Source organism: Phyllostomus discolor, chromosome 3 (assembly GCF_004126475.2).
Source record: "Phyllostomus discolor isolate MPI-MPIP mPhyDis1 chromosome 3, mPhyDis1.pri.v3, whole genome shotgun sequence".
Taxonomy (NCBI): Eukaryota; Metazoa; Chordata; class Mammalia; order Chiroptera; family Phyllostomidae; genus Phyllostomus; species Phyllostomus discolor.
The window spans coordinates 109157864-109185273 of NC_040905.2; the positions used below are offsets into that span (position 1 = coordinate 109157864).

Genomic DNA, 27410 nt, shown 5'->3' on the forward strand with positions numbered 1-27410 from the left:
TGGTAAACACACTAACGAATAAAACTATATTCAAAAGGTTGGTGTATATAAAGTTTTCTCCCCTGCAACCCAGGAAAATAACTGCACTTTATTAATACAGAATAATCACATATTTACCTGCTCATGAGACTATCAACTCACTTTTTAATATAAAGAACATAATTATCACTGAAAAACAAAAATGCAGCAACAACATTATTTTTTTAAGCATGGGTAATTTTCCTCTGGAAACTTGAAATATATAGATAGGTAGATAGATAGATATAAAACAACAATTCTAAATTACCCCCTTATATATTTTAAACTGAGCCCAATATATTTCCCACCACTTTGGAAACTGGAATTGGTCTCTAAAGATTTCCCCTTTAAGTATATTTTCACAATGTGCTGATTAAGACAGTGCAGTTGTTTCCCATTACTTATAATGAGCATTTTAAAATAAGCTACACAATTCTAAAGTGAATTAAGTTGCTTACCTTTGAGCCTCGCTCATTAAAAATAATTTCAACATCTAAGATTTTACCAAATTGCTGCAAAGAAATAGAAATATTTTATAAGCAAGAAAAGAAATGAAGTAAATCATATTATGCACACTGGTAATGGTACCCCATGTCAGAGTCTTTTAACAAACAAGGATATACATTTTATTTTGTCCTATCATTAAACAATGCATTTGAAGCAAGAGAAAATAAAATCACACATATTATTTCCATATTATGGTATGCTCCACCAAATGAGATATCACAGCAGGGGCCTGGTACAAAACAGGTAATCAAGAGGTTAATTCTGTCTGCCTTCCTTCATGTGTATGGGATTGCTTTCCCAGGCACTGAGCAACAAAGATTCAAAATGCCTAACGTATATGCCGACCCTCCTTGGCTACTCCACTAATCACTGGAAAAAACCCTTGAAGAAGTGGGATTTGGGTAGTAAAATGTCTGAATAGAATACGATGTTGAGGATTTTAACTCCCAGCCCCCATAAAAGCTAGCAGCAGCCAGGTTGTGTAAAACAAGTACAAACAGATGAAAGCAAGACCCACTCTACGGGCACCCATCGAATGAAGACACCAGCGCAGTTGTGATCAGTCCTCAGGCTGAAATGTACTTCTCTCCAGATGATTCTCCGTGTTGTTAAGCAAATAAACAGATTTCAGACAATTAGCACGAATGTGCTCCAAAAAAAGCAAAAGTAACTCCACATATTCAAGTCTAGGAACACAATTTCAGATGACAAATAAATTGGACAGTCATATATCATACAGTTGCTTAATTAAATTTAAATTTCAAGTTTTAAAGAATAATCATACCCTGAAAATAACAATATTGGGGATACACTTATAATTAATAAAATACTTGCTATTTAAAATTCAAATTCAACTATTGTGTCTTTTTCTTTCTTTTCCTTTTTTTGCTAAATCTGGTAGTACTTGTAAGCAAGGATATGAAGCAATTCTTGATTCACACTTAAAAAAAAGAAAAAGGGAACATGGATCCTGAAACCAGAATCATTTGATAATCCAAAGTCTTCCTTAACCTTGAAATCCTGTCAGTTTTCTTCAACCACATGATGCAGAGTGGACTGGGAGAGAGTGGCGTAAAAGTAGGCAACATGGCCCAGGAAAAAATAAAATGGGAATTTTACCCTGATGCAAAATGAGAGCAAATATTCATGTTAGTGATTAGAAAATAAACAGGACAACATAAAAAAGAAATTTCCATTCCTTTTTCCTTTGTTTTGAGCTTTCCTATTGTTTCATTTGCTTCTGCAGCCTCAATTGTTACTGCATTCTTTATTACCCTAGGAGATTCTGTACTCCGTCTCTCCCCCGGGGTGGAAAGCATGAAGCAGCCTCTCAGGGGACAGAATGGTTTGGGGGGGGCGGAGGCAGGGGGGGGGGGGCTGGAAACAGAAAAAAAACAATGCGAACACAGATTATTGAGGGCAACATCCTGACCAGCAAGCATCAGTCATAGAATGCTGGTATGCCCTGAGAGTGAGTGTCAACAGAGTCCGACTAAGATTAAAAAAAAACTTATTTGGAACATATAGAGGCTATCCTCTGAAACATACAAATTAATTTACCTTACTTAGAAAGACAGAAAAACATATGCATACTTTGAAATGGAAGTTCTTACTGTAAGAAAAAGAAACCCAAAGCTTACGTCATCCTGTGTCACTGAAATGTGCCCATTGCTCAGAATATGTACCCACCAAGGAGATCATAGACTTGAATTTTTCTGATTGAACAGAAGTGCTTCTTTATTTCCCAAAGAAGGAGAAGGACAGGAAGAAATCAAAAAGAAAAGGTTGAACTAAAAGAGGAGATGAAAGGATGCTACCATGTAGAGGCACACCTCAGAGATATTACAAGTTTACTTCTACACCAGTGCAACAAAGCAAATATCACAATAACACAAGTTACACAGATTTTGGGGTTGTCCTAGTGCATATAAAAATTATGTTTATACTATACTGTAGTCTATTAAGTGCGCAACAGCATTATGTCTAAGAAATATACATGCCCTACTTAAACAAAATACTGTATTGTCTAAAAAAATTCTAACCATCACCTGAGCCTTTTGTGAATCATAAACTTTTTGCTGGTGGAGGGTCTTAACTTCAGTTTGTAAAAATGTCCTGTCTGCAAAGTACAATGCAGCAAGGCGCAATAAAACAAGGTCAGCCCATATAATGGAAATACCAAGAAACGTGCAGCTAACTCACCCTGCAATTTCTGGACACTCAAATAGTCTTTTGGTCAATAGAATATTCTTCTACAGAGCATTCTCAGTGCCCTAGATTTGAGCAGAGAAAATCATTAAAAATAGAAAAAGAAAACTTTCAGATTTGGGGAATGAAGGGTTTGCCATTGAAAGGTGAACTAAATTTCATAGTAAAAAATCCTCCAGCTTTGTGGACTCCTCAGAAGCAGTAATTTTGATATAACCTTAGAAGAGCCAGCTCACACAGATGCTATCATATGTATTTCAGGACTAAGAGCCTGAAAGCACACACATTTATGAATAGAGACACTTGAAAAGGAATTCTTCCAAAACCATGAAGCACATGTCCTCTACTGAACATTCTCTAAGCAGTCAACACAAAAACACTTCTTTTAAAATGAAATCTGGTTGAGAAAGAACCAATCAAAAAGTAATCTTAGCATGTGTCTTTTACTAAATGAAATGATGACACCATATGCCCCAAGATGGTCTCAAATGTTTGCCTCTTTTGGCAGCTGCCTTGGGCTGATGATTCTCAAAGCCAAGGAAACGAGCCTTAAGAAGAATGCTGATGTCAGCCCCATTTCTGAGTCAGTTGTGTACTATATTTATAGTATCAACAGTTTAATTGGTAAGTTTGGTTCTAATGATGTAAACACAGCTGGCACATTTTCAGTTTAAATAGACACGACTCATTCGCAGACATAACTAGCATTTGTTTGCTCAACACCAATGTTCAGTAGTGTTCAACAATGTCTCAGAATCCACTCAAGGTGTCTCAATGGCTGTGTCAAGAACAAAATCCAGGAACTTACAGGTACGCACATGGGCAAATATGTACCAGGCCTGTGTAGACATTCTCACATCAAATATTTCCCTGTAAAACTGTGCAAGATGTTCAATGTATACAGCATGAAACATGAAAGTGAAGGTTAGTGCAAAGAGTGTGCAAAGAGGCTAAGAAAATGCATCACCTGACTTTTCTTGTGGCTGACTTCATATTTAAAATGCAGACATAGGAGGCACCATGTGGAACCTAAAAAACTGGCTTCACAACTTACAACATCACAGTAGATGGAACTCTGGCATTAACATTAAAGGTACAGACATCTCCAGTACTCTATTTTATTACTGAAAAAGTGATCACAAAAACTTCTTTTGCGTCTTCTGAAAGTCATGTGATCTGGTTTTTGGGTGACCATATAAAGAGATTTTAGTAGATCATATTTACACCCAATGAGTATGTATTTTCATTAAAAAAGCAAGGCTGTGACCTCAAGGATATTGTGCAAATTTGAAACCTGAACTCATTGAGCAGTTGTTTCTGAAACAATTCTACCATGGAATGCGTTATATCAGTGGTCTGGATGTATTATAATCAATTATCTCTTCCTAAACCCAGAAATACTTAAATTTTTAATAGGGTAAACTAAGCTTTTCATCCAAGAGCAATATATTATAATTAATCTGGTAAAAATCCATATATTCTTCTAATAGGATCATAAGAATTCAATGTAAAGGAAGTACAGGATCATGAATGATCTCCAAAATGAAGATAGAGCTCAAGAAGAAAGTAGCCAGGCTAGAACCAATGATTCCTTCTAGTGAAATATCCAGGACCAATCCCATGATCACATACTAGATCCATTCACTCACACCCCAGCTGATGCTTTACAAAGACTACTACTTCGGATAGTACAGCCACATAACTGCTTGACCAAGAAATGCTCCATCTTAAAAGAAATAAAAAAAGCAAATCTATAGTGAACTAGAAGAGCTAATGACAAACACTGAAAGAAGTATCTCTGAAAGAGGAGAAAGCAAACAATACGAAGTGCATGTGGAAGAAAAGATAAGCAGAATGGCAATGAAGAGGCACTGAAGCCACAAATTAAAAATAAAACATGGGGCACTTGTGGTAACCATTAGGCCAGCAGAGGTTGCCAACTTCATGACTGGATTATTAATGGTTACAGAAGTTGTTATGAACACTGCTGGGTTTTAGGCAGTTGGAGAAAGGAGGCTGATTTTTGTCTTGTGTGTTGAGTTTGAAATCCCCCTGGCCATATTTAAGGAAAGAGACAAAGGGGAAAAGCACAGAGATTTTTCTGCAGCTTCTTCTCCATCTTCACTTCTGCAAAGTGAAGGGACAACGGCAAAATATACCACCAAAAGGAGAGAAGATAACTCATGTCAAAATGACTTGGGAAATACCAAATGGGAATTAAAATGTAATTTATTCAAGTAAGTATGACCTGAAGGAGGAAACCATGCTAAATTGTCCCAGCTGGGGTGTGGGAAGCCAACCAGAATGTTTACAGATGCCTTTCAATGTGATTTATGCCACTAAATGTATCATATAACCAGAATGGGTTTGCCACCACTGATGTTTGGCCAGGGAGAATTGATTTTTTTCTTTAGTGTTAAAATTCCATTTCTCCAGAATGATGGTTGTAAGCCAAGGGTGCCTCAAAATTGTTGCAGAGTCCAAGAATCCATATGTGCCCAATAATTTTTATGGGTGAAACCCATAAAAATAGTCTTGCATACTTCTCTAAATGGATGCAGATGATGTTTGAGATAAAACTAATTTTAATATTGCTAAATATATGTTGTGTTTTCTTAATTCATAAATATTAAGTATATTTGTCATCTTGTCAAATCGATGTCTAATCAGTAGCTTAACAATTTTGACTTTTACAAAAAGTGGCTGTAAAACCAGTAGATTTTGATCAAGGTTTGACAGCTGCTAGTATGATCAATCTTTTGGCAAGATTTTGCTCTGTGGCACCTGCCCTACCCCTGTAAGAGTGGAGAGGCTTACATATTCAGACACTCATGAGCTGATCTTTGGGAGTTCTGGCTGTGAATATTTTGAATGCCTCTCCAACTTAGCAGTGTTGCTCTCCTATAACTTTCAAGATAACCCAGGAGACCAGGGAGTAACGAGTGCCCTCAGAGGTGGGAATTAGGGTGTGCTGCAATGAGTGACACCATAAAAGAGCACCAGATAGTCATCAAAAAGACCAGATTCAAAGCCAACATCCCAGTGACACTTGATGAGTAAAGATGGACTGAAGAGCAAGATGTCTTCCTAACTTGATGTGGCAAAAGGAATCGAATTCCTCTGGCTTCCCATCACTCAAACAAGGTCTCACTGCTTTATACACACTTAACCTCCACTTTAACTTTGAGTGCTCTGCACTTTTCAAAGTCATCTTTGACCTGAAAGTGCCCGAGGGTATCACTGCTCTGCAAGAGTTAGAGGGCTCAACTCAAGGTTATTACCAAATGAGAGAGATGAAAGTGCAGTAGCTGACCTTTTCCTCTGAAATGTCAGGATCCAAGACTGGGTATCTTAAATATTAGGACGCTTGTTCTGCTTTTGTGTCAGATGTGCACTTGATAAACATCACGCATGTTAAAGAAATAAAAGGTGCAAGCTAACCCCACAGTTGCAGAACAATGAGCCAGTACTTCCTTTTTCATATGGAGAATGAAATCTACTTTGCCCAGAACTAGGCATTAAAGTTGGGCTTTTTCTTATTCCTATTGTCTTATTTGCATCCATCTAAAAACTCTGAGAAGAATCCCCAGACAGCCAACCTAAGTCAAATGTTAAGAATGCAGTTCTGTTCATTGAATCCACAGATATTCCCTGCCGATGCTGGGGTGGAATGGGCAAATAGATTGACTACATTTATAAACATGGATAATATCCAAGCCCATCATAGCTATGCCCTTGGTCAAACTGAGCCCAAAGAAATGGCAAGCTCATCCTTTCCCAAGGTAGATAGTGCAGATATTATCTGAGTCATGATGTCTCATGAGGAAACAACCCTATCATTTATTTTCTCTGGATTAGTGGTGACTTGTGGTTGCTTCTGCATTTCACCATAGTGCCTGGACAAGATTGTTATTTGTCACGTATAACATCACAGTAAGAACCTCTGACTCCTCATCACTGATTCCAGGAGGATACATACTGCAGGATGCAAGTCAGACTTAGAAATCTCTAGCTTTTGTTTTGTTTTGTCTTTTAATAAAGCTTTAGGCAGAATTAATTATTCTCCACAGCTGCACCTGACATCTCAGTGCCTGGGAAAGAGGAAGATATGCAGGGATATGTCATGATAATTTGGCAACTGCAATAGAGAGAAGCACCAAGATGAGGCATGTTTGTTTTAGCCGTGGCATGGGGTCCATGCCCCTCAACTTGGGACCATCAGTGGTCTTGTTTCAACAGTGTGTTATCTTGGAGTTAATTTTCCATTTGATATTTACTTTACTAATAAGCAGGAAACCACTGAAAAAATGGAAACATGGTGGGCATATGCAAAGATATTCATACTATAATCATAAAGAGATCCTAACCAGCATATATTCACAAAATAGGGTCTAAAATCCCCCCTTTTTACTTTGTAAACATCTCGTCCTCAAACTATAAATGTCAAGAACTTACATAGAGGAAAACACTCTGGGGAGCCCAGACCAGGCACTGCAGAGGAGCAAGTCAGTACTTACACCAAACATTTGTCGGAGGTCCGGATCTCGGAACCGGAAGGGGATGTTGGAGACATGCAGCCGCTTGGGCTGGGACTTGTTTTCTGAGTTTTCGGAAGGTTGTGTCTGGGGCTGGCCATCCGTGGGCGCTGCGTCATCTGTCTGCTAAAAAATTGAGAGCAAAACATAGAGGCTCTGAGTAGACCCAAATTCTCTTTTTCAAAATGCTTTGGCATCCCCTGTATGGTAGGAAAATGCCAGAACAAAGGAATAAGGGTAGGAAAGAACTGCTGAGTTGTTTTCATTCATTTAACCAATGTTTTTTGCACTCTGCCCATCATGGATCTGGGATTTAGCAGTGAGCAAAGCAAATATCCTTGTCCTCGTGAAGCATAATTCTCACAGGGGAGACAGCCAATGAACTCGTTAATAAATAAATATGGAGCTGTCAGGGGAAGATAAGCATTGAGGAGAAAGTAAAGCAAAGTAAAGTGCTAGCTGGTGCTGAGGGATGGGTTGGGAGCACCCAGAGGAAAACATCGTCAACAAGGGGATGATACTGATAAAACTGGGGGATGTATCCCTTAATTAAGGCTGTTCAAATCTTAAGGTATTGCCTACATAATTGTTGAGGCTATGCAGATAAAATATTAGTAAATATACTAAAACATTTGAAAAGGCTGTTTGGTATTCTGTAGTCCAAATAGTCATCTGATTGACTTAATTTTTTATGGTTTGAACTTGTTTCTTAATTGTGTAGACCTACACTGTCCATTACAGTTTACTACCTGTGGCTATTTAAATGTAAACAAGTTAAAATTAAATAAAGTGTAAAATTCAGTTCCTCATTTATACTAGCCAAATTTCAAGTGATCAGTAACAACATGTGCCTAGTGGCTTCCATATTGGACAAGTAGATACAGAACATCTCTACCACTGCAGAACTTCCTATTACACTAAGTCGGTATAGAGAATGTTACATTATTGACATAACTCATCTGCTTCCCATTCCATCCCTCCCAAATAAGAGCCTGGATAACATGCTCTTACATTGACACCCATATATAGGCAGGAACTAGGAAAAAAGTCACAATAGCATTTAATATCATTGTCACCATTCCCATACTCTCAGTCCTAGAATTTGAACATTTCAGAGATGCTTCATTCTTAGATACTTTCCCTCCACTTAACACATACTGCATACAGGTGGCAGTAGATGCCATCCACATCAGGCACTTGCTTCTTGGAAACCAAGATGAAAATCCTATGTGGAAGCCCATCAAATTTATGAGCAAAGAATTGTTCTCACCTACTTATAATCAATTTAAAAGCATATAACTGAGAAAAAACTATCAATGCAGGCAGCCAGGTGTAAAATAATAAAGACAATTTTACAGAGTGAAATATATACATGCCAAAATAACTTGAGCATAATTGGCAACTTTCTCGTCAGCCATTGTATTAACTGGCAGATTTCATTTATTATTTCATTATTCTCATTCCTATATACTCTGAATTGCATTTTGAAGTCAAGACCTCCAGTTGACTGGTACACTACTTCGAAAGCTGGGTTCGTATCAAAAGTCCTATGAGATGACTTCTTCTACTTCCAAGTGCAATGTTATGATGGCAATGACAGTTTGCTTATGCTTTCAGAATAAGTAACAAGGAGGATGGCGGTAGTTTTCTAGTCTGGAAAATTAATGATAATAATACCACATGCCTTATAAGGCACTGTGAAGATTGAACAAAGTAACATACTTCTACTCAGCAGAGTTCTTGGCACATGGTATACAGTCAATAATTGAAATGTAATACATTTTTAGAGTGACGATTTTTAAATGTCGAGAGGCATAAAAAGCCTCCTTTATGAACCATAAAGGAAAGGTTCTCATTGGCTTATTAAATACCTCTTTACTGAGCAATTACTCTATGCTAGCCATTGAAGTAAGTCCTCCAAATCACATATAGTTCTCATTTTATTACTAGACAAAAAGTTAAAGTCAACTGTCATATACACTGTTAAGTGCTGGGAGGAGAGTGAATCACGGAGGACTGAGTAAACTTAAATCAGGGACACACAGCACAGTTGGAGTTTCCACAAGAATTGCCAATTCTGTAGGTTGAATCTTAAGTGAGAGATGTCTAAGAGAAGAGGTGAAGGGGACTGACACTGTGATGGAGGCGGCAAAGCATACGCAAAGACTCAGAGAGGTGAAACCATGCCTGGAGTCAGGGGAGTACATGTGGACCTTACTGTCGCTGTTCACGGAGGTATGAATGAAGAAGGAGCAGAGCAGCACATTGTAGAGGGAGGTAGGGGGTTGGAATATGAAAAACCCTGTGTGCAGAGCAAGAGTATAAATTTCATTCTACAAGATATGAGGAGCCACCTAAGTATTGTAGCAGGGTGACATGAACAGCTTATGAGCCATGGTAGACAAATGACAAATGCATGTTTAATGGCTGGCTGACTCACTGACTAAATAGGTGAATGGATGATGAGCATATGAAAAAAGTAAAGGAGTGAATGATCAACCTTGCCACCTTCAAATGATTGTTGAAGAACAATATTATAACATTGATACCCAAACAGACCAGGAACTGCTTTCTCCTCAGTAGTGAGATTTGGTTGCATGTCCATGAGATGCAAATGACCTTGAATCACAGAACTGTCATTTTCAGAGGGATCAGGGGTCTTAGTACTCATAAGTCTCCAGAAGCAGCAGCTCAGACAGAAACTTCCAGTCTACTCATTCCTTCCTGTTAGCAGTTGTTGTTCAAATGCAAATTATAGCAAGCTCCTTCTTATACCAAGAAAGAAACTTACATTTGGATTTGTGCATAACTGCTGGATGTTTCAGCTTAATAAACCTAATTAGGAATTACAGAGATTATGATTAAACATATTAAATGATTAATAGCATTATGCCGCTCATGTGAAAATTAAAATTAATCATCTTTAGTCAAATAGGACTTTGGAGAAATCTTTGTGTTGTTTCCTTTGATAAAAACATACAAGGCTCAATTAATCATTGTGTAGTGTGCACATGTATACAAATGCCCATAAATTGTTGTGTAGGAATACCTGTGTGTTTAAAGTAGTTTTTAAAGATAACATGTAAACTTTTTTTAAAAAAATGTGTTTCAGACATTGTGGGTGAATGGAAAAGAAAGGATGTCAGAATGCAGAGGCTGAGAAAGAACAACACAGAAAAACACTTTTTTCATTCTGAGCATGACTGGTTATACAGTGTGATTTAACATAAAGTGCTAGATCGTGGTGAGGACCAAATGAAATAAGAAGTGAACAAAACAGCTACTACACAGCCTCAAGCACATTTCAGGGTTAGACCGAAGGGCGTGATTGTTACTGACTCTTCTATTGAATTTATTGGGGTGTGAGCTTTCTCTGTCCTTTTTTCTGACGACTTTCAGGGAAAACATATTCAGAACATGCCTGTGCTTCACATCTCTCTATTAGTGTCCTAAAAAATGATCACTAACTTGGTGGCTTAACGCAATAGAAATTTATTCTCTCAAGTTGTGGGGGCCAAAATATACAAAGAAGTTGCCTTCAGACCCATGCTTCCTCCTAGGAGGGAATCCTTGCTTGCCTCTTCCTACTTCGGTGGTCTCTTGACTGCCTCTCTGCAATGTCTGTCTTTATGGTCATATGGCCTCTTTCCCTCTGTGTGTCTAAGACTCAAATCTCCCTCTTCCTTTTCCTTCTTATAAGGACAATAGTCATTAGATTTAGAGCTCCCTCTAAACCCAGAATGATCTTGTTTTGGGATCCTTAATCACATCTGTAAAGATCCTTTATCCAAATAAGGTCACATGCACAGGTTTATGAAGGTCAGGACATGGGCATATTTTTTTTTAAAGCCACCATTAAACCAGGACATGACATATTCTTTTTAAAGCCACCATTAAACCCACGAGTCCCCTATAAACAAACCACAGGTGGATGTAGAATGGGTAGCTGATATCAAGGAGTGAATGCATTTCCTACCATGTCAGGCAGAATGAGTCTCTCAGAAGTGTTGGCTTCAAACCAGGTCCAGTGGAGAGGAGAATGTTCATTTCAGTCAGAGCTGCCCCAGGCTCCCTTCTGTCACACTGGTCACTTTAATGAGCTCCAAAAATAGACAGGAAACTTGAGTCTTCCCTTGACCATTCCAGGCTCTGCATCAGTCACTGGATGCAAGGATGCTGGGACGAGAAGCTCTCCACCAGCCTCCCAAAGCCATCAATACTCTCTAAGGATGAGGACTTGTCTATAGGTTCCCTGAGCTCAGCACTACACGTCACATGGATGGACTAAGCCATCACAGTATCCTTAAGAAACTTGTTGCACTTTATGGCAAAGACACAGTGTGAAATCTCTAAGGACAAAAATAAAATGATGTGAAAAAAGCTAAGAAACTTGCTTGGGGGACCAAACATCTAGAATGTGAATTTCTGAAAGACACGGACTACCTGTTTGTTAGGTGCCTTCCCCAAGGCTGGTGATAATTAATTGCTGAAGGAAGAGCTCTTGATTGATCCTATCTGATTTTTAAAAGTAATTTTGGCTCTAAATGAGACCCAGATGAGCTGGGAACGAACCTCATACCCAGGTTTGGGAGATCAGGTCTCTGCCCAGACATACCCATCAGAGAAGTTGTCGCCAGCCCCATTATCTAAACCAGCTGCATCAGCATCTCTGTTGTCCTTGCCCACTGATTTTTTCCATAGCACATACTTCTTACCTGTATGTTACAGGCTTCTGTGAATTTGTATAGTGTCTGTCTTCTCCACCAGAATACCAACTCCAGGAGAGCAGAGACTGTGGAAGTGTTCACTGTTCTATCTCTATTCACTAGAGTAGAGTTTCTCAAGGACAGAACTGTTGACATTGAGGGTTGGTTAATTCCTTGATGTGGGCCTGTTCTATGCACAGTAGGATTGCAGAAACATCGCCGGCCTACATCCACCAGATGCCAGTGATATACTCCTGAGTTGGAATGACTAAAAATATCTTCTGAGGTGCAAATGTTCCCTCATGGGGAAGGGCGGCAAAATTGCACCAATCGAATCTTCTAACCTAGAGTACGTGGTAAGTTCTCAAATAAGTTTCTCTAGCATAAACAAATAGGTTTGGTTTTGCTATAACTGAGCTGCATGGCTTCTAACTTCATGTCTCTGGGCCTTTGTGTGAACGTACATTAAATATGTTTATATCTGTCCTAGACCCTTTAGAGCAGGGTAATGGCATCAAAGGCTTTGTGAAAGCTAAGTCCAATGCATAAAAAAGGGCATTAGCATTGCCATCATTATTATTAGCAGTATCAATAACCATCAGTTTTTGTTCTTTATTTGTCAGGCCCACGGTTGCAGAAGACTCTGAGAGGCAGCCTCCCTCTCACACAAGAAGGCTTGCAGGAACCTACATGGATAGGAAGTCCATTAACCTCAAGAGGTGGGTATCTACCAGTACTCTCAGAGTTTCCCAAATAAGCTCATTAGGATGGCAAAGCCAGCCAGCTTGTGCTCTCGCCCAGTTCAAAGGCCCTATTAGGAGGCAGGATGTGTGGCACAGAATTTTTCCTAATAAACAAACTCCCCAGATATCAGTGTAGGTTATAAATGTTAAGAAAACACCACTGGCACTTTAATCACCAGTAGATCACTTAGTGCTTCCTCAAAGACCTTAATAAAGAACCATGGGGCTCCCTCTGCTATAATCATTCCTAATTCAATGAAGAGCTCTGAGCAACCCAAGAGCTAATCCTGGTGAAATTGGATTTTGATATCGACCAATCCAGGGATGGCTGTTGGAGAGAATACACACAGTAGTGTAGAAGTCTGTGCTTTTGGGGTTCTGGCCCTTCCTGATGGTGTCCTCTCTCTCAGCCTGTGTAGATACGCCTTCAAGCCATGTCATCTCCTGGGGGTGACAGGTATCCCAGAGTGGAAGCACAGGTGAGAAATTTTGTAGCTGGACATCTCTGAGTTACACTTCAGTCTGTCATGTATAAGCCCAGATCCTTACACCCTTCAGAGCTTCAGTTCCCTCAGCAGCAATCAAGGATAAAAGATTTCCATCACAGAGCAGGGTGTGGCTCCAAGTTCCTGGTAACAATGTAGGTGACCAAGGATAGATGAGAAAAATGTGGTGAAGTTGTCAGCAGAAAGTACAATTCAGAGAGAAATTAGAGATTTGGAAGCACAGTGTTGAGTGTGTGTGTCAAGGGGGGAAGATGATTAGAAATAAAACAAGAATTGTATCAAATTATATTTTATGATGGAAAGCAAATTATGCCAGCCCAAAATACATGTCTTTGGCATAAGGACTATTTTGAGCTGATGATTTTTGAGAAACAACAGACACAGAAGCTCTGAAAACAAAATAAAAGTTAGCCTTTTGTGAGGAACATTTACATTTATAAGGGAAATCCCCATTTGTAAGGGCATCTTTCTGAACCAGAAGAGAACCTGACCCTAAATCACAAGAAACTCTTATCAATGAAGAAGGCAGGACTAAAGTCTGCCTAACAACCTTACCCTCTGTTAACTTTGCTTTCCCAGTGACTTCCCATAAGTACCCGCCCTTCAGCATCTTTTGTCTTTAGTTGAAGATTGTATTTAAGGTGAAGGTGTGGACCATTTCAAGACTTTACAGAGTTTTCCTGAGTATCTCTCATGCATAGAGGAGGTATACATATTAGTAAACTTGTTTTTTCCTGTTACAAGGGGAAAGAGAGGCATGCCAGCTAAGATCCTGAAAGGGTAGAGGGAATTATTTTTTTCTTCCCTACATGATGAAAATTAAAAACACATGTAGAAAAGAAAAAAACACATGTAGTCACCACACAGCACTAGATACAGTTCAAGGAGGGTTGATCAACACTTGAGAGCAGCCCTGCCCAATAAAATAAAATGGGAGCCACATGTACAATTAAAAACTTTCTAGAAGCCATGGTTCAAAATAGTAAAAAGAAAATGTGGAATTAATTTTAAGAATATATCTTAATCAAATTTATCAAAATTTTACTTCAATATAAACAATATTTTACATCCTTTTACATTATTTTGTACCAAGCCTTCAAAATCTTGCTTATAACATGCACTTGTACATAACTATCTCAATATTTACATTAAATTTTTTTTCATTGGAAATACCTGACCTGTATTTAGGAGGGTTTTTTTTTGAGACTTTATTTATTTATTTTTTTAATAGAAATGGGAAGGGAGGAAGACAGAGAGGGAGAGAGGGAGAGAAACATCTATTGGCTGCCTCTGGTATTTGCCCTGACAAGGGATGGAACACACCACCCAGGCATGTGCCCTGACCAGGAATTGAACCAGTGACCTCTTGCATTGCAGGACAACACTCAACCAACTGAGCCACACTACCTGGGTCAGGGGTGTATTTAGGTTTTTTAAAATTGATAGTTAAAGATCCAAGATTTTCAAAACATACTTATAAGTTTTCTACTAAATGTATTAAGTGTCAACTGTTTATGTTTAAATTAAAGTGGAATCAAACTAAATATTCACACTAGCCATACATCAAGGGCATAAAAGATACTTGTGGCTGGCAAACTAATGGCCCTTAACAATGTTATTGTTCTAATCCTTGTGAATCTGTGAATATGTTACTCTATATGACAAAGGGGGATTAAAGTTCCAGATGGAATTAAGGTGGCTAATCAACTGACCTTAAAATAAGGAGATGATGTGGTGTTGTCTGGTGAGTCTAGTGTAGTCACAAGCATCTTTATAAGTGGAAGGGGCATGGGTTGGGGTCAGAATGGCAGCAGTGTGGGAAAGATGTGACAGGAGAAGGACTCCACCCACCATTGACCATGAGGCAAAAAATGAGGTCAGCTTCTGCGGACCATGGAAGGCAAAGGAAGGGGTCCTATCCAGAGCCCACAGAAAGATATAGCATCCTGAAGACACCTTGAAATTGGCCTGGTGAGACTCCTGCCAGGTTTCTGACATCCAGGAACTGTAAGGTAACACATTTGTGTTGTGTAAGTCACTAAGTTTGTGGTAATTTGTTATGACAGCAACAGAAAGTGATGCGCTATCACACTAGAAAGCATAGATACACAACAACTCTTCCAGCACCGCAAAAAGTCCAATTAAACATTGTCGCTTTATGATGATCCTGTTTTTCGGGGATGGGAGTGAAAATGAGTTTAAAGGGAAGAAAGGAAAGAAAGACAGAAAGAGAGAAATAAAAGGTCTTCCCTTGGCCAGTGGTGGTAGGGTGTTTCAAAATGAGAATCCGATTATTTGGAAGTCAACTCTATGTACCTAAGTTTTTTGTATTTTTTTAATTTTCACCTGAGCATACGTTTATTGATTTTAGAGAAAGAGAAAGGGGTGGGGGAGAGAGAGAGAAGAAGAAGAGAGAGAAAGAAACATTGATCAGCTACCTCCCATACACACCCTGACCGGGGTTGAACCTGCAACCTTTTGGCGTATGGATCAATGGTCCAACCATCTGAGCCACCTGGCTAAGTTTTAAGTAAAAAAAAAAAAAGATGAAATATATTTGGGCTATAACTTTCTTACATGGTGTTGTGAGAATTAAAGATAGTATATGCCACGTATATAGGACAGGCCTGTCACTCAGTTGGTTCTACCAGTGTCAGCTGCTACTTTCGTTGCTATCATTACTTTTGTTGTTATTGGTGGTATTTCTCTTCAGCCTGTAGATAAATATTTCTTAACCTATTCCTGTGATCACGGATACACTGAAGATTTGATGAAAGCTTTAGATTCGCTCCCTGGGAAGAAAATGCACGTACATCTGAATTTTGCATGAAATTTCAGGAAATTTACAAACTCCCTGCAGGAAGCACAGACATCCATGGACCCATGGATAAGCACCACTGTTGCTGAAGGGCATTTTCCCTCCCCTGTTCTGGGTTGAAACATCTGATGCCACATACTACCATCCAATGACAGCTTGAATACCAAGTGTGGAACTGCCTAACAGATCTGGGATAAGGGCTTGAAAATAAAATTGTGCTGAGGTCCTGTTGAGAGCCAGGCATCTAGATAAGTGTTTTTCATACCTTATCCCACCACAACAATTTGGAAAGCTGAGGCTCAGAGAGGTTAAGTGGCCTGCCCCAAGTCACACAGAAAAAAGATGTCAGAGCCAGGACTGAATCTAGGATATGTAACTCCATATCCTAGACTTTTCAGTCCTCAATGGCCTCTCAGGATCAAGGTGAAGATGCTCTGGAAGGCAACTGCAAAGCATTCTTACAGATGAGTAAAGATTCAATGACATTCTAACCACGTGTGTTCTACGTCTGGACAAGAAACAGAACAAGCTCTGAGAATAGGGCCCTATTACAATCAACCAACAAGAAAGTAACCAAACTAGGCTGCTTCAGATGCCTGCTTGGAGCTCTTAGAGTCCTGTGTTCACCTTTGTTGAACACTTATTAACCACAGATTTTCAAATATTATCAGCTTACTTACCTCTTTGTCCTACTAGAATATGACCATGTCAAAGACACACTATATTGAATTCCATTTTGAAGTCTTTCACCATGGTACCCAGTAGGCACTTGGAAGATCTTTATTGCAGCATTCCAGGAAACCTCTCTGGGTCCAGCTTCTCTGTGCACGAGCGTCCCCAACTCTGCCATCCAGATATCAAAACCCAACACCCAAGATGTGATGCTCATGTAGCATAGTTTCCTCCCAGTCAGCCTTTTGAATATTCAGCATCTTCCCTCTCCTACAGGCTTAATTCTCTCCATGCACAGAGCTCTTAATAGTGATAAATAAAGAGTGAGCTTTTGGAAAGCCAGCTGCTTCTCCCTCCTCCACCAATTTTCTCAAAGAGAAAACCTTGTGAGTGTCTTTGAGGCATTATTTGATTAAGTTGACAATATTATGTGAGCGATGGTTGAGTACCACTGCAATGAACTTTGGACCAAATTGATTTGTGTAACGAACACTTGCTCTGTCTCTTCTTGCAGCCTGAATAGCGGTCTTGATTTAGCCAGTAATGCTGAGCGCCAAGTGAATTTACGGGGCCCACAGTCCCTCTCTCTCAATCTGCAGAGAATAGTAGGAGCAAAGCATGGACTGGCATAATTCAATACATTGTACTATAAGCTCAGAAAATAATATCACAGAGCTCTGCAATATACCTATTTGATTTGATTTGTAAACCTGATAAAAAAGCAATCGAGAAAAGTTCAGGGGGAAAATATATATGTTCTAAGCAAAAATGTAACTATATTGAATGTGTTCAAGGAACCAAAGAAAGGGATGGGGGGGCAGAGAAAATCATGCATACTAAATCAACTTCATACCCTGAGTTAGACAATATTGCACATTCTCCATTTAAAATGGAGCAAGATTGTGCAAAGTTATTTTCCATTAAAAATAATAATAATGGTAAGCCCAGGGAATGTGAATTAAAACCCACATCTCGGGTTTGCTCGCAATCCTACTTCAAAGCGGGGCTTGTGCAGATTCACTCAGCTTCCTGCTTTTTCATTTTAGCTCTGTAGGCAAACAAATAAGTTAATCACACAGCTTTAGATGTAGTTAATGCCTCCTTCCTAGCTCGGCAGGGCTGATTCCACAGCCAGGTGATGTAGATTTAAGAAAAACATCACATTTCCCTCAACTTGAATAAATTCAATGCTCTGCTGGAAGGATGAGATTCCTCAGACAGGAATGAGGCTGATGGACAGTGAAGGACTGACAAATTCTTTTGGCTATTTTTTTATTCTTTGAAAATATAGGATGAGCATGCAAGGGGCCAAGTGTTTAATAGGTCAGTAAAGGAGATGAACTTCCAAGGTGTCTGTATTAGTCAGCTCAAGCTGCTATAACAAAATATCATAGACTGGAGGGCTTAAAGCACAGACATTTATTTCTCACTGTTCTGGAGTCTGGGAAGTGCAAGATCAAGGTATCTGCATATTTGGTTACTAGGGAGAGCTTTTCTGCCTTGCTACCTCCTTACTATGTACTCACCTGGCTGAGTCTCTCTCAATCCTTCTTGTAAGGATGCTAATCCCATCATGAGGATACTGCCCTTATGACCTTATCTAACCCTAAACACTTCCCAAACTCTCCACCTCCAAATACCATCACATTGGGGTTAGGGCATCAACATATAAGTTTGGGGAAGGGAAAACACGTATATGCAGTCCATACCAGTGTCATTGAAACAGAGTTTGCAAAGCACCTTTCCTTATTCCCAGGTGGTTTCACTGGGCTGGAAAGCACATGTTCTCTTATTTAATTATTCAAAATATATTTATTGAGCATCTACTATATATCAGTCTCTAGGGATATAGCAGGCATGTCTGGGGATTGGTATCTGTTTATCAGAAAACAGAATAATAAGACTCTATAAGGTGCTCTTTCTCTGCTCTGCATTCAAAGTTGTGGTTTTTGGTTCCAGGAATAAGGAGTTGGAAATAACTACTACTAATGTTAACAGTAAACATTTATAGAATCTGTAGCCAAACTATCTGGTTTGGAATTTTAGCTTTACCACTTCCTAGTTTCCTTGAGAAAGTTGCTTAACCTCTCTGGGCTTCAGTTCCTTCATCTAGAAAAAGAGGTATACTATTATTAGCACTACCCTCAAATGAGTCACTACAGGTGAGTGCCCTTCCTGGCCCATAATTATTATAATGATCAACATCTAGAGCACCTGGTACCCATTTAAGAAACATCAATTGAAGCCCTTTGCAGGCATTATATTTTATTGCATCACCTAGTGACTCAGAGGAAGATTATCATTTGTCCCCATTTTATGATAAAAGAACTGAAGTTCAGAGGGGCTAAGAGCTTTTTCAGGATGCTCAGTCAGGAGACAGAAGGCAGTGTGGCAGAATGGCTGAGAGTGTGGTATTGCAATTTCCTGCGTCTAACTACTTCCTGTCATCTAAAGCAGCAATAGTTTTCTGGCCACTCTTGCTGGCACCCCCACTCTTCCTGTTCAGGGGTGACTCTCTTACAACTTTCTCTACATCCCAACTCCCCCTTCTGGTTTTCTTTAATCCTCCATCCCACTCAGATATCAAGGTCAATTTAAACACCACTTCAGTAAGAAAAAATTGTTAATATTCTGTAGTGAATCCTCAAGTCCACCTAGCTCAAAGACTTTTTTCCCCTAACATATTATGCAAGATTTCATTTAACCAAATGGCAAATCTATACATTATGCTAATTTTCCAGGCCTAAGAAAATGGTGAAAAGCATAATATAGTTGCCAAAAATTGGTGATGAATTTAAGCTGGAACTGATATCAGGTCAGTCTATCTGAAAGCTTTCAAAGTCAGTAAGATTCAGACTCTCTTCCTAGTGCTACATTCCTGCTTCCTGATGGATGTGCAGTGGCTGGGGGTATTTCCTGCCCCTTCACCCCTACCATTCCAGTCCTTTCAGTGTCTGTGGGAAGAGGCCCACCTGTGGGACCCTCCTCCTTCTTCCCCTTCTTTTAGGGCTGGGGGTTGGGAGAAGGGACAAAAGGACTGAGGAGGCAGAGGATATTCAGTGACACAAGATGCTTCCTGGTGGTGCAAAGCCAGTGCCTCTCTCTGCTTTCCCTCTCATTCTGCTGGAGTTCTTGTGCCCATGTGGCTTCTGTGGATGTGGTAGAGTCTAAGGCTGCCACATGCTTGGGTTGCTTGGAACAGTTATCAGCCATTCCATCATCTTCCTTTGTTGCCCAGAGCCAGAGTCCTATGTCTTCAAGGGCAGTCCTCAATGCTCCTGATTCTCCTGTTAGACGGGGGTCCTCCTAACAGCATCAGGCTCCCCGGACAGCCTTGGAATGCCTGTCCTGTCCTCTGAGCTTCAGGTTCTTTCAAGAGCCTGGGGAACCCTAGGGAATGGATGACATGTGCCCTAACATATGTCCCATGATAATTCTTTCTCATCCTACTGTTTTCAGCAAGCCTCCACCTTTATAAATCCCAGAGGAGAAGGAGGCTCAAGTCCCTGTATTAATGACATCCCCACATCCAACTCATTTAAGCAATATGTCGAGTTCTCCCAAGAGCTCTGCCACTACCTCCTGCTTTGATGGCATCATTAAGATGAGCCTCCTTGTTACCTAGCTTGGGAAACACCCAGTGTGAACAAGTCCGCAGCCTTCCCTTCCTGCTGGCACCCCACTCTCCCCCTCCTGGAGTGACTTTTACGGTCTTCTCCACACCTACTTCAGGCTCATTGTTTTCTTTAATCCCCTGTCCCACTCAGAAATCAAGGCCAATTTAAAAATCAATTCAAAAAATTAATATTTTGTAGTGAACCCTCAAACCCACCTAGCTCAAAATTTTTTTCCCAGAATGTATTATGCAAGACTTAATTTAACCAAAAGGCAAATCTACACATTATGCTAATTTTCTGGGCCTAAGAAAACTGCTGAAAGCATAATTTGGTTGCAGAAAATTGGTGATGAATTTAAGATGAAACTGATCTCAGCGAAAATCCCTGGATTTTCCTTACTAATTATTTCTTTCTTTATATAAATGCTTGGAACAAAGAGACAAGCACTCTGAGGGTTTTGTTCTAGGACTGCTGGGGTTTTTCTGATATACATGGAGACATGTGTAGATTTCATTCTTTGTGAACACTAATATATCTGTTCACAGACATTTGACATGTCTCATAAAGTACACGATTTCTCTAAATGGCTGATGTGACTCAGATCACTTCTGAGTCCCAAATCCTATTCATCAGTAAGCTCATTTCTCTTGCACTGGTGGGTAGGGAGTGGTGAAAATATATGTTAGGAAGTGAAAATACTAACAAATATACTGCAGAAATAGAAATGCCTGCATTCCTTTCTAGTTTGCTCCTCACCTAGATAGATAGCAAACTTTTTCTTAAAGGGCCATATAGTAAGTAGTTGGACTTTGCTGGCCATTCTGCCTCCATTTCACCTAAAAGCAGTCATAGGCAATCTGTAAACAAACAATGAGCATAGCTGTGTTTCAATAAAGCTTTATTTACAAAAATAGGCGGTGGGTCAGACTTGGCCTGTGGGCCATAGTTTGCCATTATTTGTTCTTAAAGGAACTAATACTCTGGGTCTATACTGTTTTACTCATTTCCATTTAAAAAGCTTCTGCTTATGTAAAGAAAAATTGCTATATGTGAGGAATAAGGATAAATAAGACACACTCAGAGAGTTCTTGGGATCTCCCATTCATGTAGAAGAGAAAGATAATGACATACAATCACAAGACAATGGGTGAGTCCTCTGAAGGACCTTTGGGTACACAATTCAACAAGAGAGGATATACAGAAAACTTCTTGAAGGAAGTCTTCTTCATCTAGAAACTTGGCAGTTGTATAGTAGCAGGGCTCACAGGCAAATCTTTTGATGGTCTGAAGTTTAATTCTCAGAGTGAGGACAGAGAAATATCCACTAGTCCTGGGGTAGTTTCTCATCTAATTATGTCATTCATCACTCTAATGAGAAGAGGGTGAGACTCAACTGACAAGACTTGAGTGGTAGACTCCTGCTGTGTGACAGTGGGCAAGTCGCTTACCTTCTCAGAGTTTCCACTTCTTCATTTGTGAAATAATAATGGCCATACCAGCCCCTTCTTGAGTCAGAGAGAAACAAATAGAATTATACCCCTGAAAGTGCTTTGGCTATTTCAAAAGTCAATCTTTTCCTTTTTCCAGTTACTCCACTTAAAAAGCAAGATCTGCCCATATAGAAGATGAAAATAGGGAAACCACTGTAGCAACTAGAAGCCATTTAGTCAATGGAAGTCCTTCAATTCAGGAGACCTAGATTCCAGTCTAACCTGAATGATGTCTCACTATTTTGTGTTTCTGGGATGAAATTCACTGCACCTGAATAAATGAAGGCACTGAATTTTGTGGTCTTGCAAAAACCATGTGTAAAAACTCAAGGCTGTGAGACTCAGGAAGGATGAATGTGGAAGGTGGGGTGAGAAACCCTACCTTAATGGTGGTTGGATGGTTCATAGTCACCACTAGCAAACTATAGGTTTTATGGTCTGAAAGGTAGAAAGGTTTGCCTATGGTTGGAGGTGTAGAGAGATCTCCATGCACTAAATCAGTCTAGTTCCAAGTATAACCTTCAGATCACCTCTAAGTCACCTGGGGAAGCCTGTTGAAATGCAGATTCCTGGGCCCAACCCCAAAATAACCATTAATAATTATGGACCCAAGATGAATCATTTCAAATAATCCTTATGGGTAATTCTGATGTACTTTAACATCTTAAAATCCACTGTTTTATACCCTAGGTATGCAATAGTATGAGTTTATGATTCTGGACTGAGAGAACAATTGGGACTGGGCTACTAATACCTAGTTATCTGATCTTGGACATATTACTTCACTTCTCTACACCTTACCTTCCATGGTTTTCAAGTGGGAATTTGTGAATTCATTCATTCAAAGAATATTGATTGACTACCTTCAATGTGACTTGATAAGAACCACAACACAGGAGGAGGATTAAAACAGTAATGCATGCAAAGTGCTTATCAATGACTTAGAGCATTTTGTAAGCACAGAGTAAACATTAGTCATGGATATCCATTAACTACTTTCCATATGCACCTTCCAAAAGCAAAACCATTGTTTAGAGGACAAATTCCAAACCTTAGATGGATTTCTTGTGTATCAGGGTTTATACACAGCCATGGCATGGTTCTTGATTTTGAGGGAACATGCTTTCTCCTTGAATTAAAACCTCTACCTAGAAAAGAGATGTTTATATATTTAAGGTGGACAGGGTAGGGTGGGGGTAGAGAGGGTGGAAGCAGGTGATGTTTCAACTGGTTTCTCTACTGAATCTAGCAAGACCTCAGATGTCCCTGGGTTTTTCTATATACAAAGAGAGAGAGAGAGAGAGAGAGAGAGAGAGAGAGAGAGAGAGAGAGAATGTATACATCATAATATAATCACAAGGTTGAATTCCAAGGCAGATGGAACATTCTGATGAGGAGGCTCACTGCTGACTGATTATTTGATGCTTTCGATCTTTCATATTGAATTTGAGATTACAAGCCTACTTTTCCATTCATCCCTGCCCTGCAGCTTCCCCGACATTTGTTATCTTTGCCTAAACCTTTCAGGAAAGGCCTCTGAACCATCCTTCCATGCCGGCTGTGAGGGAAATAGGATTACTGCCTTATTCTTTAACATAGAGCAAAGCATACTTCATTGAAGGGCAGAATAAAATAAAATTTTGGACTATTTTTATTCAGCTTATGAAAAAACACTTTTAAGATGAGTAACAGTAGAATTTATTTAGCACAACTGCCCATGAGCGTTTACTAGGAATATGAATGCCATCTACATTTTCAGATGCCAATCATATTTTATGTTCCTTTCATACACTTACTTCAAGTGTGCTCTACAAAAGGCTTTTGGCACTGGCTCAGTAATTTCTCTAGAAATGCAGATTACAGGGTTCTGGCATTTTCAGTGCTGATTTTGGCAGTGTGAGGTAGCTCTAGGGGAGTTACAGCCTGCTCATACCTACCTCTGAGAGCTGACTGTTAATGTCAGGGACATTGTGAGCTTGTTGCTAAACACAACCTTTAATAAAAGTAAATCATATAAACCCACAATTACATATTTGGAATAAGTATTTATAATTTATCATTTCCTAATTCTTTTACTACATTTTACTATTATCTATAGGTCCTTGAGGTTTTTCCTGGGTTTTGTGCCTGAATGGTATAGATATTGTACAATGATGTGCTATGTTTTTGGCCAACTCTGTGTTCACTGACCAGGCTTTGGTAGCTTGAAATTAGCCATGAGGGAGTATTTATATCATGGAAATTGGTAAATGTTTCAAATCCATCTTCCCACTGCCCCAGGCTGGCTGTTAAACATTAACCAGCACATCACTGGTAGTAGCCAGCAATAAGCATTTGTAACAAATATACCAGGCAATTCTAATGAAAGTGGTTTCTGGCCCACAGTCTTAAGAAAATGCTGAGAAAGATTTAGAAAAGCAAGTCCCTGGAAGAGTCATATTCTGGTCATTTTTCCAGTTGCTTTAAAACTGTCCTCTGCAATAAGGCAGTGCCAAATGTGATGAAGGACTAGACTCTGAAATCAGAAACATCTGGGTTCCAGATCTGGCCCTATGACTTTTGTATGACAATTTGTAAATTAGATAACCTCCCCAAAACTCCATTCTCTCATCTCTAAAGTGGGTTTTTAATATTCGCTTTGCTGACTCATAGTAAGCAATAAAGCAAGATTATATTAAGAGTGTAGCATTGAGCCTGTATCCTAATAGTTAGTCAATAAATAATAGGTGTTTGATGAAGATGATGATGGTGAAGATGAATGTGATATTGTGTTGTTTATAGAGGCATTTGGGAGAAATCTCTTAAAATCATGAACATAGTTGATGGATATTAAACTAACTTATAAATCTGAAACTAAGAAAGTTCTAGAACAAAAACTTACTGTCCATTTCAATTTCTTCATTTAAACAATTTTACCCAAACAATAACAGTTAATTCTAATATTATAATGGCAGTGCATACTACTTCATGTTGAGTATATCACTCATCCTCATGCTCCTTCCATGGCGTTGATGCTAAAACTACACCCATTTTATGTGTGAGGAGACTAAATCTCAAGAGCAGGTCCACATAGCTAGTGAATAGGAGAGTGGGTCCTGAAACTAAGGCCTTGAGATTCTGAGCCAGTGCCCTCCCATGACATCACATAGCCTCCCTGGGAATGAAACTCTTTATCCACTAGGGATTATTGAAGCTGAAAACAAAAATAGGCCCTTGAGTGGGAAACTGAAAGTATGAGTTTCATATTAAATTACTTAAGAAACATTTACAATACCACAGAATAATCTATGACCTTTGTGGGAAATAATATGTTCCTTATAGTTATCTTCAATGGTATTGCCACCCCAGAATAAGGATTGGGTTACATGAACAACTGACTGTACATGTTACACTATTTCTAATCTTTGAGTACCATGGTTTTAATGAAAGGAGGCAAAGTATGTCATTTTGGCCAACAATGTGGTGTAAAAGAAAGAGGACTGGATGCGCAACCTGAAATTCAGGTTTGAATCCTGGCTCTGAGTTTCAACAGAGAACAGTATGACTTTGGGCAAAACTTAAGACTTCTCAGAGCCCAACAAATGGTTGTAATAATACTTAAATTTTAGGATGTCATGAGGAGTCTATAGAACTACATATTGACCTGCTTACACAATACTCTAATTATCAAAGCAAGTAGTAGGTATTGTCCTTCTTTTAATTCAGAATTTAGTATTTAGGTTCAACAAATATTTATCTGTGTGCTAGGTTCAATTCTAGGTGATAGAAATATATAGTGGAGGAAATACATGAAAACCCCTCTTCTCAAGAAGCTTAACTTGTAGTAGGGGAGGAAAATAATAAGCACTAACATAAATAAGAACATTGCAAAGTATGTCAGAAGCATACACACCATGAGACAGACACAGCAGCAAATGTGAAGATTGGGGGTTCTAGAAAGGATTTGAAATTTTCAGTGAATAGTTACTGAGAAGGTGACATTTGAGCCAAAATTTGACAAAGAGGAATAAACCCTGGGTATAGCCCAGGCAAAAGTAGTCCAGAAACAGGGATAGCCAGTGCAAAGGCCCTGGGGTTGAAACTTAAGGAAAAGTGAAGCTGTTGCAGTGAGATCAAGGTGTCAGAGAACAGAAGATGACATTAGAAATATAATGGAGTAGAAACAGGTCACATAGGCTTTGTAAACTGCTGTGGGAACTTTACCTTTATTTTAAACCTTTTAAATGTTTGAAATAATTTTATAGAAGAGTTGCAAAGACAATACATATGCTTCACCCAGCTTCTCCTAAAGTTAACATTGTACCTAACCATGTGCATTTATCCAAATGAAGAAGTTAACATGTTGCTATATTACTGTTAATTTTTTAAATTTTACTTTTGATTTTGGAGAGAGGGGAATGGAGGGAGAAGAAGAGGGAGAGAAGCATCAATGTGAGAGGGAAACATCAATTGGCTGCCTTCCATATGTGCCTGACTGGACACCGAACCTGTAACCCATGCATGTGCCCTGACCAGGAATTGAAGCCATGATCTTCCGGTTTACTGAACAACAATCAAACAACTGAGCTACACTGGCCAAGGTGACATTGGCATATTCTTATTAAGTAAACTACAGATTTAATTAAAATTTCCCCATTTTTCCACTAATGCCATTTTTTCATGTAGGATCCAATCCAGAATATCAAATGGCATTTATGGTATTTTGGCTTTTACTCTGAGAGAAATAGGGGAGCCACTAGAGGGTTTTGAACAAAGAAGGGAGATGAAATGACTTACATTTTAACAGGCTTTCTGGGTGTTTTCTTTCTCTAATCTCAGTTAAGAGCAAGAGGATAGAAAGATTATATGAATTGTAATTTAATGGGCTCTCACTTAAACCCCCCCTTATGCTACCCACTAGAATAGCAAATGTCCTTTGTCAGAGTTACACCAAAAGAAATGGCCAAAAACAATGATCATGCATTTAACGAATAGGAAATGCTATGTAAATGCTAAATAATAAACATAATATTCATATCCTTAGTGTTCAACTTGATTTTTATTACTACAAATGCTAATTGTTCCAACATCTTAGATTTATGTTACTCCTTTCTGCATAATAACCAGCATTTTCACTTGTATTTTCTTAATTGTCGAAACTAATAAGCTTGCTGGGTTAGAACATGGTGATAATGTGGTCAAAATTACAGGTTTTACGTCATGCATTTGGCTTAGAATAAGAAAGGGAAACAAAATAATGCTCAGAAGCCCCTCCCTCCACAAATTTCCCCCCCAAACACACACACAAATTTTCCAGATTGGGGGTTGTTTAGTTATAGGTTCTGGATGCTTGGTTTAAAAAGGGTGGGGTCTAAAAGTGCCTGAGTCACTCATCTGAATTCATTGACATTCAAAGTCAGTTGCACATTTTTTGAGTTTCTATGCTGTGATGTCCCCATATTCCTGATGAGGAAACAGAGATCTAGCAAGGCTAAATTTATGTTACTTTAGCTATATGTTGAAATAGCTAATGATTAAGAGCTGAGCTCAAGAATTTGATTTTCTTAGTTCTGATCTTTTCTCTACCACATATTGTGCAACCATGAGTATG

General features: G+C 39.1%; 1 protein-coding gene across 14 annotated transcripts in view; it reads right to left on the bottom strand.

Moving 5' to 3' along the window:
• The window catches only part of RBFOX1 (RNA binding fox-1 homolog 1), a 1508648-nt gene that overhangs the window by 119920 nt on the left and 1361318 nt on the right, over positions 1-27410 (bottom strand). For all 14 annotated transcript variants that reach the window (XM_028527782.2, XM_028527789.2, XM_028527774.2 and 11 more), the window contains 2 exons: positions 7251-7394; positions 477-530 (listed from right to left, as the gene is read on the bottom strand). In XM_028527782.2, coding sequence (XP_028383583.1) covers positions 477-530; positions 7251-7394 — 198 coding nt within the window. The remainder of the gene's footprint in view (positions 1-476; positions 531-7250; positions 7395-27410) is intronic.